Source organism: Hypanus sabinus, chromosome 14, assembly GCF_030144855.1.
Source record: "Hypanus sabinus isolate sHypSab1 chromosome 14, sHypSab1.hap1, whole genome shotgun sequence".
Lineage (NCBI taxonomy): Eukaryota > Metazoa > Chordata > Chondrichthyes > Myliobatiformes > Dasyatidae > Hypanus > Hypanus sabinus.
Genome location: NC_082719.1, coordinates 62,431,719 through 62,444,756, shown reverse-complemented (window position 1 = coordinate 62,444,756; position 13,038 = coordinate 62,431,719). Strand labels below are relative to the sequence as shown.

Genomic DNA, 13,038 nt, shown 5'->3' with positions numbered 1-13,038 from the left:
CTTGGTCAACGTGAAAGCACACACCACCTTCCGCATGTTCGCTCACAATCCATCTAGAACAAATGGGTCTCCCACTGGATCATATGCTACGACTGGTTCTCCCCAGCATCTTCTCTCTAAATCTCTCAAACAAAAACTCCAGGCCCAACCTTAGTCTCCCTCACCAGAGAAACTTCCCCTTAATCTAACCATCCTAATTGGACAGCACACAATTTTCCTCTCTTTTATATACAACAGTAACCGAAACAAGCATGCAACACAGCACAACAGACTATGGTACTCTCACTGAGCTGCCAAAATGAAATACATACAGCAGAGCAGTAAAATATGAATCAGGTTATTACACATGGATATAAACCATTCAGCAATAGCAAGCTGCAAAAGTGAAATTATTTGAGGTTGGAGTGTTAATGAGGAATAATGATTAAAATAAAACAATTTACCGGTACATGCATGCAGGGCAGCCACCTGCCCGTTCTTGCAACATGGAAAACAGCTATATTTGGACACCTTGAACTAAGTTGGCAGGAGTGGCATGAAAAACTGCCCACATGGAAACAGATGGTAGGGATGAATATGCATTCTGTAAGTGACAGAAAGTCCTTTATAAATATAAAGTGCATATTACAAGCTTCATTGCTTATTGTCAGGTTTATTCACACATTTATTGCAAAGGGCATCCTGACATCAGTGCAAGTGACGGAAATATAGTCTGAGGTAGGGTTTTTCAAATCTGCTCAAAACCCCGAAGGCAGTGAAGAAGAGGCTGTTGCTGAACCTTGAGTTGTGGGTCTTCAGGCTCCTGTACCTCCTGCCTATTAGCTTTAGCTAAAAGAGGGAACGGGGTGGATGATGGAGGTCATTACTGGTGGACAACTCCTCCTCGATGGTCCCTCAGTGAAGAAGTCAAGAATCTAGTTGCAAGGGGAGGTTCAGAGGCTCAGTCTTGCAGCTTGACAAGAAGTTTTGAGGGCCTGATGGTATTGAACACTGAGTGGGAGTTGATCTGTAATGGACCTTGTGTTAAACGAGGGGAAATTTATGATTTGTAAAGTGGATTTCTGAGAGGCAATTTTAAAGGAGAGAGAACAACATATCATTGATAGTAGCAGGGTGCCTGCTCCTTGTCTTCTCAACATCCCAACAGCTGTATTTTCAAGCAGGTTTAAGCAAGATCACTGGATATCGGAGTGAATTGAAATGCTTAGAAATGAACAAACTCAAAGTTAATCCAATCACTTTTAAAATCTTCAGGCATGTATGGAAATCAGTTGCAAATATCAAGTCTTTGGTAAATGCAATCATTTCATTATAAGCACTAGTTAAAATTTAACAGCGTTCATTCAGTCACTGACCTTGGTCAAATGTACATATATTTTGCAGTAGTTTCCATTTTCCAGACTGCAAACAGCAAAACAATACAAACACAGTCTGGAAACTTTGCTGTATCAAACAAGAATCTCTTAAAATTTTGCCACAAGACAAAAACAGGTAATTATTTTTATATGACAAGATTATACTAAATGAATTTCCAAATTTTTTATTTGGAAAGATTATTATAAATGCATAAATGTGGCCATTTTAAGTTGGCCTGACCACACTTAGAATAGGAGTCTCTGAGTGATTATGGCATACTCAGAATTGCATTTCAAAAACATAGTGGAATAGGATGGTTTGAATATTCTCTAAAAAAAAGTCAGCAATGTGGAGCTACCTGCATTTCCCTTCATAACCGTGGGCAAGTTTGGAACTCTCGTGCAAGGATGCAAGCTATGAATGTCATCATGTCTGATTGCTGCTATCATTCTAACCGCTCTCTGTTGTTGGATTTGAGGAATGCAGCAGTGGACTGGGAAGTTCCTGTGATTCTTTCAGTAGTTAGACCTGGCACAGGTTTAGCAGTGTTACTTGTTTCAGTGGAGATGTTAGCAGCACTGTGGTGAGTTATACTGTGTTATGTATAACACCAACAATCTGGATTTGGTCCTGTCCTTGGGTGCTCTGTGTGTGCATATTACCCCTGTTATTTCCCTTCTGCTCCTAAAGACTTGCTGGTAGATTAATTGGCTGGTGTAGATATCACTCGTAGTTGGGTAGGAGGAGAATCAGGCTGAACTGATGGACATGAGAGAATACGCTACAGGAAAATTAGTGGGAGGAATGGATTGACAGACTTGCTTTGAGACCTGAGTTAATTTAATGGAATAATGGTCTTCCATATCATAAAATAGGAACTGCTGGGGTTGTGGGCAAGTTTCAAGAAATTTACTTTCTAAAGGCTTAATTGAATGAATTTAAATGCACAATTTTATTCATATTCCTGAAGAAATATTCCTATAGAAACAATATTTGAGTATATTAAATATTGAATGCTTGCTCTTGTTCAAATTTACATCACCATCTCTATTTTCATAGTAATTATCTGAAGGGATTAATCAGCATCGAGGAGCAGAGGAATGAAAAGTCTAATATATCTTCTTTACTTTATGGTGGGTTTACCTGAATTTCTTTCACAAGATACTGAAGGTAAGTCTTTTTATCCTTCATTTTGTTACAGTATGTGCAAAGGAAGAGTTGATTAATTAAAGTTTGACTTTTCTAGAAGCAAGATTATTCATTTATTTAGCAATACAATATGGAGTAGGCAGCACTGGACCTTCAAGCAAACGCCAACAAACCCAATTAACCCTAATCTAACCACAGGACAATTTCCAATGACAATTAACTGATCTGATATATCTTAGGACTGTTGGAGGAATCCAGAAGATCTGGAAAAAACTCACGCATTCCGTAGGGAGGACATACAGAGGCTCCTTACAAAAGGACACGGCAATTGAATACCGAGGTTGGGAATTCCCTGAGCGGTGACAGCGTTGCTCTAACCACTATGCTACCACAGTGCCCTAACCTTTTCATTAAATTTAATACGAATGTCTTTGAGAAAATGTCCTAATTTTACAGCGAGATTAGAAAAGCATAGAATTATATTGAGCAAACATGAGGAAATCTGCAGATGCTGTAAATTCAAACAACAACACACATAAAATGCTGGTAGAACACAACAGGCTAGGCAGCATCTATAGGGAGAAGCGCTGTCGACGTTTCGGGCCGAGACCCTTCGTCAGGAATTATATTGAGAATTACAATATGGAGGGAGCAAATTAAGCTATACCAACCCGTGCTGATGTTTATGAAGCAACATTTGGGCCTTGAAGATATTTCTATAAGCAGTTTGGAGTCTGTTACACTATCTTATGTAAAAAAAATTAAATCATTATTTTGTCTTGAACCTAACACTTAATTGGACAGCAACGCACACAAAATGCTGGATGAACTCAGCAGGTCATGCAGCCTCTATGAAAATGAGTAGACAGTTGATCTTTCAGGCTGAGGCACTTCTTCAGGACTGAGAAGGAAGGGGTTAAGACAGCAGAATAAAAGGGTGGGGGGAGGGGATGGCGACTAGCTGGAAGGTGAAAGGTAAGGCCAGGTGGGTGAGAAAGACCAAGGGCTGGAGAAGAAGGAATCTGATAAGAGAGGAGAATGGACCATCGGAGAAAGGGAAGGGGGAGTGGACCCAAGGAGAAGTGAGAAGAGGTAACAGGTCAGAGTGGGGGAATTGGGGGGGGGGGGGTGGGGAGATAGAAGATTGGAGGGTACCCAGATGGAATAAAAAGTGTTGCTTCTCCACCCTGGGATTGGCTTCATCTTGGCACAAGAGGAAGCCAAAAATCAGCAAGTCAGAACAGGACCGGGAATCAGAGTTAAAATATTTGGCCACTGGGAAGACCCACTTGTGGCGGATGGAGTGGAGGTACTTGATGAAGCAGACCCCCAATTTATGGCAGGTCTCACCAGTGTAGAGGAGGCCACACCGGGAGCACTGGATATGATAGATGATGCCAGCAGATTCACAGGTGAAAAGTTCCTGACCCTGAATGGAGGTGAGGTGGGAGGTGTCTGGGCAGGTGTAGCACTCAGGCCACTTGTAGAGATAAGTGTCGGGAGGGACGAATGGACAAGGGAATTGTGGAGCAAGCAACCTCTGCAGAAAGCAGAAAGGTAAAGATATGTTTAGTAGTGGGATCCCTTTAGAGATAGCGGAAGTAGTGGAGGATAATGTGTTGGATGTGGAGGCTGTTGGGGTGGCAGGTAAGGGTGATGAATCGTTCTTCTTTAGGATTGGCATATTTAATGATGTATGGGTATATAAAGGCTGATCATTAATGGGGTCACACAGCGGTGGAGAAGGCTGCGGACAGACAGGTTGCCATGGGAATGGGAAGAAGGGCTGAATGACGTACAACCAGAAGCCATTGTGCATGGACTGCACAAAATGGTTGTCTAGTCTGTGCTGGGCCTCGCCAATGTGAGGAAGTCACATTGAAAGCACTGAATGCTATAGACTGGGTTGGAAGAAGTGTAGAAGAATCCAGCCCTGCCTCAGCTGGAAGGGTTGTTTAGCTCTGTGGGTGGCAATGAGGGACGAGGGGTAGGGACAAGTGAGGCACCTCCTATGCTGCAAGGAAAGTGCCAGGGGAGCTGTGGGTGGGCAGAGATGAGTGGACACCAAGGAGTTCCAGAGAGGGTTTACCCTGCAGGCATCAGAAAGTAGGTGGAAAAGGGAGGCAAAGATATGGATATGGAGAACTCATATTATAAGTTTATGTCTATCATCTAAACTTAACCAAATTAAATTATTTTACACTTCATTATTAATTTTTAGTCAGTAATTAGTTTCACATTCTACTTTTTTTTTCAGCCTGTTATAAACAGATTTTTGATGGTCTGGACTTTCCGGGGAATGACTTCCATCAGTCTGTAGTCGAGGATGAACACAGTTGCCAGCGTAAATGTACCGAGGAGCCTCACTGTCAGTTTTTCACCTTTGTGAAAAAGGAATTTCACAATGAAGTACAGCGGTTAGTCAATTATTTGAATAATATTCTGTGTTGTAGTAATCACAGTTTTCAACAGAGGAATGTGTTCTTGGATCCTTCATATGTAATGATTTCCTGTCACTTCTTATTGTGTTTCTTCATGCTCAAAATGTCTGTTCAGCACAAACAAATAATGCCAATTAACAGCTTAGAAAGTTATTTTGTGTAGAGCAGTTAGCAAAGAAAACAAAATTTGCTTAGTGATCGTGAAGAATTCAAGATCTGTAATGACTCTGTGATTCATTTGTAGTTACATTTGTTACCTCAAAAACAATGAAAGAGGAACGCCATCAAGAATAACATTCCTTTTGGGAGTTATGTCAGGATTTTCTTTAAGAAAATGTGGGTTCAATTACACAGGTATGTCCAAAACACAGCATTTCCCTGTCTTGAGTCAAAAAGCAATGATTTTGAACTTAATGATACCAATTCCCTTCTTTCTTACTCCAGGTAACAAAGATAATTTATCCAGTGTGGCACATTGCAGCAAAATGACAAACACATGCATTGTGAATGATATCCAAAATTCTCAATCAAAACAACAATACGTTAAGTGTCTGCAAATTGTAAACCTTTGATAATAAACAGTTTTGCTGATTAATTATTCAGCAATCATACTGAAAAAATTGTACAAGTAACAAGTTCTGGACCTGAATTTAATCAGTCTTAAAATAATCTGAATTACATTGTATGGATTATGTGGGGCTGGAATGTGGAAACACGGCCGGCCCATTATCATCGTGGCCTCTCAGAGCACTTGAAAGATGAGCTGTCTATCCAGGAGATGCCCAGCCTCATCAGTCTGGGCCTCTGAACTGACAGCGTATTATGGAATGACTCTCCAGGTCACTATTGAGAACCCCAGTTCCACCAGTTCCATTCCTAGAACCATTTCACAATGCATGCCCTCATCAGCTCCCCTCCAGAACCCATGTTTTCTCCCTTAACCCCCTCTGCCCCCAAGAGCGTGAGTGTTGGCGGAGAAACAACTTGTGTGCTTACTACAGAGGAAGTCCACTGTGTCCGGGAAAACAACACCACCAGCTAGAGACGAAGGACACCTGTCATTCTAGTACCATTGCCCACTTACTATTTCTGTTCTCCGCCACATCCCAGCTGCTCTACATGCACAGGAGGCTCTGATAAACTCCGAAGCAGCAGGCAATCTTCTGGACCAGACTCCGTGCGTGCAAACTACCAAGCCTATCTGTTACCCATTCTTGCATCACGGACACTGATGGACATCTCTTGGGGTCTGGAGTGCACACAGCCTGTGCAAATGAGCACTGGAGAGCACCACGAGACTACCCAATTCCTCCTGATTGACTCACCCAACAGCCTTCTCATCTTGGGTTACCCTTGCTGCTCCACTCATGACTCCCACTGGATCATCTGGTTCACTGCTGAGTTGGGAATTCACCTGCCGGACCACCTGCCTGCAATCTCAGTTGACCACCCCTTGAATCCATGGGAATGGAGGGTACTCTCAATTTCACCGACTCTGACAGGAATACCGTGGCTTAGCCATTGCCTTCAGTAAAAGGGAAGCCAGCATCCTTCTGCCTCACAGACCAAACGACTACACGATTGACCTCTTTCCAGGCACCACCCCTCCTGAGATTGTCTGTTCTCCTTCTCCCATCTTGAGACCCAGGCCATGAGTGACTACATCGCTGAAGTACTACAGAATGGCTTCATTTGTCCTTCCAACTACCCAGCTGGTGCAGGTTTCCTCTTTGTCAAAAAGAAAGATGGAGGTCTTCTTCCCTGTATTGACTACTATGGATTCAACAAAATCTCCATTAAGTACTGCTACCACTCCCCCGATAGAAAGTGCACCTGAAACATTGGGCTGGGCCCAGACCTTCATGAAACTGGATCTGTGGACTGCATACAACCTGATCCACATCTGCCAGAGAAATGAGTGGAATAAAGCGTTCATAACATCTACTGGTTACTATGAGTAATTAGTGATGCCTTGCAGACTTTCCAATGGTCCAACCATTTTCCAAGCCTTAATCAATGAGATTCTCTGAGACATGCTAAACAGGAGTGTGCTTGTTTACCACAATGACATCCTCTTCTTCTCCAAAGACCCCTGAGACTATGACTATCATGTCCATTCAGTCCTTCAGCATCTCTTTGAAACCCAGCTGGATTGCAAGTTGGAGAAATGCCAGTTCCATACCCCTGTCATTTCCTTCCTGGGGTATGTCCTTTCACCCCATGGCATAACCATGGACCCCGAGAAAGTGTGTCCCGTTGTTGAATAGTCCTGGCGTGCTCCCACAAACAGCTGCATTGCTTTTTAGACTTTTCCAACTTCTATCACCAGTTCATCAGGAAAATGATGAAGCTAAATTGCCACTTCTTTTATCTCTCTCACCAAATCACTTACCTCATGGATAACCTAGTTTGCCTCCATGGATCACGCTTTCAAGGAGCTCAAGTGATTCTTCACCACTGCTCTGATTCTCCACCATCCAAACCCTCTGGAGCTTCTGTGGTAAAGATGGATCCATCTGATGTGGGTGCTGAGGTCATGCTCCTCCCAGCGAGGTCTGGATGGGAAGACACACTCTTGTGCCTTTTCCTTGTGCAAGTTCACCTCTACACTGCTGTTATGGAGGGGGAGACAGGGAGCTGCTCACTATTAAATGGGCCTTGGAGGAATGGTGACACTGGCTAATGGGAAATACCGAGCCCTTCCTGATCTGACCACTAGAACTTCATATCCATACAACAGGCCCACCAACTTAACCCACAACAGGCTCACGGGGCACTCTTCTCTGAGCAGTTCAAATCCACCATCTCCTACCAATCCAACTCCAAGAACACGAAAGTGGACAGCCTGTCATGACAATTCGACTCGGCTGAAATGGAGATCAACCGTCTGACATCATTCCATCCTGCAGATCCTCACTCCGATCATCTGGGATCTTGGGAACTTGATTTGCCAGGCCCTACAGCATGAGCTTGCTCTGGCTGACACATCTGACAACCGCATGTACGGTGAGGCCCATTCCTCACCCCTCTCTGGCCATCCAGGTTTATAATGGACCCCAGCTTTGAGTGACACTGTTCCTGGTGGCACACCATGATTGCAGATATATGTCAGTTCGTTGCTGCCTGCTCTCGATGTGTCCAGTCCAATTCCTCCAACCGGTGGTGGTCTGGACTCCTATTGCCTCTGCTGATCTACCAACACTCATGGTTCCACATCGCCATGGATTTCATTATGGGATTGCCACCTTCCATAGTGATCATGACAGTGGTGGACTGGTTCTCCATGGTGGCCCCCTTCATTGCCCTGCCAAGACATCTGTTAGCCTCTGAGACTTGGTTATGTAATTCACTGCCACAGTTTCCTTCAGGACAATGTGTTGGACAGGGACTCTTCTGGCAAGTGTACTGCTCCCTCCTCCACACCTCACCTCCTCCTCTGACCATCGTCTGTAGACTAGCAATGAGTCTGAAAGAGCCAATCAGCAACTGGAAATGTTTCTGTGATGCTTTGCTTCCTCTAACCTCTCCACATGAGGGACTATCTGCTCTGATGCTTGAAGTGCTCTGTGGCCATCAATTCCCATCGTTCCCACAGAGGAGCCAACGGTGGAGATTCCATCCACCAGGGCCTTGCTGGATTGCTTAGAGGAGGACACAGCCGACTGCTGCCAGGCTAACTGCTGGTTGTGTCCAGCCAGGCTCCACCAGCCTGGGGACCATGTCTGGCTGTCCACCCAAGACCTGCCCCTGTGCACCGATCCCTGCTCTATCTCAATGAAGTTCACTGGTGCCTTAAAGAGTACCCATCTCATCTATCCTGTTATTTACCATTTCCAGTTACTCAGGATCTCACCTACCTTCCATGTGTCCTGCCTCAAGCCGGTTGTCCATGGACCACTCAACTGACATGAGCCTGCAGCTCTGGATGGTGGAAGGTGTTCCAGTATACCTGGTTCACTGACTGAGGGATTCACATCATTGTGGGCGGGGTGTGCAGTACCTGGTTGACTGGGAAGGTTATAACCCAGAGGGGAGGTCTTGGGTGCTGCTCAATTTCATCTTGAATCCATCGCTCATCAAGGAGTTCCACCAGACCCATCCAGATCCCACTGAGCCATTGGGTGCCCCCTCTAGGAGTGGGGCGGATCCTATCAGCTCTCCACAGGCAGGCAACTCCTAGTCTCCACCCAGCCACTTCCAACTCATCACCTGTAGCTTATTTAAACCCAGCTCTCATCCACAATCCCTGCTCACCTCAATGAGCCAGTGAGTCTCAACCAGTTGGTTCTGACCTTCAGTTACCTTGTTGTCCTGTTGTGTTACATATATGTTCTCTCTTGTTTTGTTATACTGCAGTTTGTTATTAAAATTAATGCTCACCACAAAATTGTAACCACTGCTCTGCATTTGGGTCAAGCCCCGCTGCATTTCCTGACATGTGGAATCCAGGACCTGATGAAAATGTCTTCTACAATTCCATGCGAACAGTTCTTAATATCAAGTTTATATGTAAAAACATATTGAGAATGGCTAAAATAGCTGCTTTTACTGTTGGGATTAAATCTGCATTAGAAATTAATACACTGAAACCAAAATGAAACTCTTTAGTGAGTCAAAACATGAGATGATAAGACACTGTCTATACATTCTGCTCCTTGTGGACACGAGGTTGAACTGAGTCAAGAGCAACCCTTCACCTTCCTGGTGAAGCCAGGCTTCTATGGTTGTGATTGAGAGGATTTGTGATCAACTACCTCCGTGATGGTCAATGATGAGTGTAATTAACTGTACACTACAGCTGTTGGTCACATGGATATTGTTTTTTAGAAATTGGTTTTGAGATTTAATTATATACTTTTTCATTTTGAAATTGTTTTCAATGTAATAAACAGGCCCAAAAGTTATGTAAGTTAAAACTAGATTTTCATCCTGACCAGGTCATAAATAATTTTTTTCAGATAATTGATTCAAAAGAAATTAATATCATTTCATTGCAGGATGTGGACACGAGCTGGCTGTAAACATCGATTATCCTGGAAATGATATTGAGTCAGTTCTTGCCCCGGATGTCCACTACTGCCAAAAATTGTGCACTGAGCGCACGAATTGCCAGTTTTTTACCTATTTGACAAGGGATTGGAACACTGACCTACGAAGGTAAATCCATATCTTCATTCAGAACTTTCAGTGGAATGTGTAAAATTAATGCTGAGGCATCACATTGGCACTTGTAATCTGTATCACCAAGTCTTATACCATTGTGATCTGGAAATATTGAACCCAGTCCTTCATCCTTGCAGAATCTAAGTTACAGATCTCTCTGCCTATCAACGCTTACCACGAAACATGTGGTAGCTTAAAAAGCAGGTTCAGAAGCTTAGTGAGGAATGACTTATACATGTTAAGCTTGGCAATGTCTGTAATTAAGCTAACTCTTTGTAACGATGGTATTCAACTCAGCTACACCCTATCCTCGTTATATGCGGGGGATACGTTCCTTGCAGTTGACGCATAATGTGAATAATTATTTAAATGGAGAAAATAAGGATGCGTTCCAGAGGGCTTCCTGAACATGGTTTATCTGTAATTTATTCACGTTTTCATATCAATACGACACAAAAGCAGTATCACAAGGCGACATTTGTATTTCAAAATCGTCTGTTGCTTGCAGCATCTGAGAGATAGTTTGCCGTAAAAAAATACACATTGAATGTGGATCACACCTTGGTCGAGTGGCTGAATCAGCGATGTTGTGTTGTGCGGCAGGAAATGCACTGTTATGTTAGGAGGGATGCTGTCCAAATGTTTAGGATGGGCTGGCGCATTGTCAAGCAACAATGTCAAGCATTGTCTAGAACAGAGTGATCTAGGAATAATGGTGCGTAGTTCCTTGAAGGTGGAATCTCATGAGGATAGGGTGGTGAAGAAAGCTTTTGGTATGCTGGCCTTTATAAATCAGAGTATTGAGTATAGGAGTTGGGATGTAATGTTAAAATTGTACAAGGCATTGGTGAGGCCAAATTTGGAATATTGTGTACAGTTCAGATCACCGAATTATAGGAAAGATGTCAACAAAATAGAGGGAGTACAGAGGAGATTTACTAGAATGTTACCTGGGTTTCAGCACCTAAGTTACAGAGAAAGGTTGAACAAGTTAGGTCTTCATTCTTTGGAGCGTAGAAGGTTGAGGGGGGACTTGATAGAGGTATTTAAAATTATGAGGGGGATAGATAGAGTTGACATGGATAGGCTTTTTCCATTGAGAGTAGAGGAGATTCAAACAAGAGGACATGAGTTGAGAGTTGGGCAAAAGTTTAAAGGTAACACGAGGGGGAATTTCTTTACTCAGAGAGTGGTAGCTGTGTGGATCAAGCTTCCAGTAGAAGTGCTAGAGGCAGGTTCAATTAAGGCAGGTTTGTCATTAAAGAAAAATTGGATAGGTATATGGGCAGGAAAGGAATGGAGGGTTATGGGCAGAGTGCAGGTCGGTGGGACTAGGTGAGAGTAAGCGTTCGGCACGGACTAGAAGGGCCGAGATGGCCTGTTTCCGTGCTGTGATTGTTATATGGTTATATGGTTAACAAAAGAACTTTAAAGGCAAGTTTCTGTTCCTGGTAGGAGCATCCCAGAGTTGATGCCTCACTGTTTTTAATTTCCAACTTTTCTTCAAGTGTTAAAGTGGTCCTCTGCCGCTCGGCTGATGGCCTCGGACATGACATCGGATGCTTAGGAGGCATAGTTAAATATTTCAAGCACAAAATCACTGCCCTGTAGGTAAAACAAACAAAAGTTTAAGAGTGCAAGATTGCACATCCACACCTTGCCAAAACCAATATGAGACTGGCGGGAACGAATCTGTGAGGCGTGTGCATGTGACTTGTATTGGCAGGAAAGCGGCGCTCCTCTCATAACTTTTGGATGCATATAAGGAGATGTTGGTAGTGTTATGAATGTACCACAGCTCTGAGGGGCTGAAGGGGCAGGAGCAGCCCCCTCCTTCCGGAGAATCGCAAGATCACTATTAATTCGGGTCTCGGACCCAGGAAATGAGAGACAATGCAACGGTTTTGACCATTGTTCTTAGAGACACCTGTGTGAATTGCCTGTCCCTGCTACGTGACAGCTACCATGGATATGGACACCCTCGGGCAATGTGGGGGTGGGGATTGCATCACCCTACTTTGATGAACTCTGCCAGTCAAGATAAAAGGGGACTGCAGGAGGCGGTACCCTAGCGACGCACCAGAAGGACACCATCGCTCAGCGCTCCCGTAATTACTGGAAGCCATTCAAAGCCACGTGCGCTCCATTTCTCCTTTGTCCTTTGCCTGGGGAGCAGGTGGCTGATAACACCGAAAAGGACTTCGAACTAACAACGGGGGACCAACGCTCCCCTGATTCAACAGAGTTGCTTCATAAAGACCCAGGCAAGTTTTTTCCTTTTCTCACCAATCTCTCTAAAACACGTGAAGTTGAGGGATGATGTGGAATGTGTGCCATCCAATTAGAGGGAGTTTTTCTTGGTGAGGGACACTAAGGTTGGTCTTGGGCTTTTGGTTCGAGAGGAGATGAAGAGAGAAGATGCTGGGGAGAATTGGTCGTAGCATACGATCCAGTGGGAAACCTGTTTTTTTCGAGATGGATTGCGAACGATGTTCGGAGGATGGTGTGTGCACATTGAAGAGCAGAGAGGTCATGCTGCAACTGTACAGAGTACTGGTGAGGCTGCACCTGGAGTACTGTGTGCAGTTTTGGTCTCCGTACTTGAGGAAGGGTATACTGGCTTTGGAGACGTTGCAGAGGAGGTTCACCAGGTTGATTCCAGAGATGGGCTTAGACTATGAGGAGGGATTGAGTCGCCTGGGACTGTACTCACTGGAAATCAGAAGAATGAGAGGAGATCTTATAGAAATATATAAAATTATGAAAGGGATAGATAAGAGATGCAGGAAAGTTGTTTCTGTTGGTAGGTACGACTAGAACTAAGGGACATAGCCTCAAGATTTGGGGGAGTAGATTTAGGATAGAGATGAGTAGGAACTCATTTGGGGGTTATATGGGAGGCAGGGTTTGAGGGTCGGCACAACATTGT

At 44.0% G+C, this 13,038-nt stretch overlaps 1 protein-coding gene across 1 annotated transcript in view; it reads left to right on the top strand.

Annotated features, from left to right (window-relative positions):
* Window positions 1–1,403: 1,403 nt before the first annotated feature.
* The window catches only part of LOC132404804 (uncharacterized), a 184,829-nt gene continuing 173,194 nt past the window's right edge, over window positions 1,404–13,038 (top strand). The window contains exons 1-5 of the mRNA XM_059989308.1: window positions 1,404–1,491; window positions 2,416–2,526; window positions 4,763–4,922; window positions 5,191–5,300; window positions 9,944–10,103. Coding sequence (XP_059845291.1) covers window positions 2,457–2,526; window positions 4,763–4,922; window positions 5,191–5,300; window positions 9,944–10,103 — 500 coding nt within the window. The 5' untranslated portion in view covers window positions 1,404–1,491; window positions 2,416–2,456. The remainder of the gene's footprint in view (window positions 1,492–2,415; window positions 2,527–4,762; window positions 4,923–5,190; window positions 5,301–9,943; window positions 10,104–13,038) is intronic.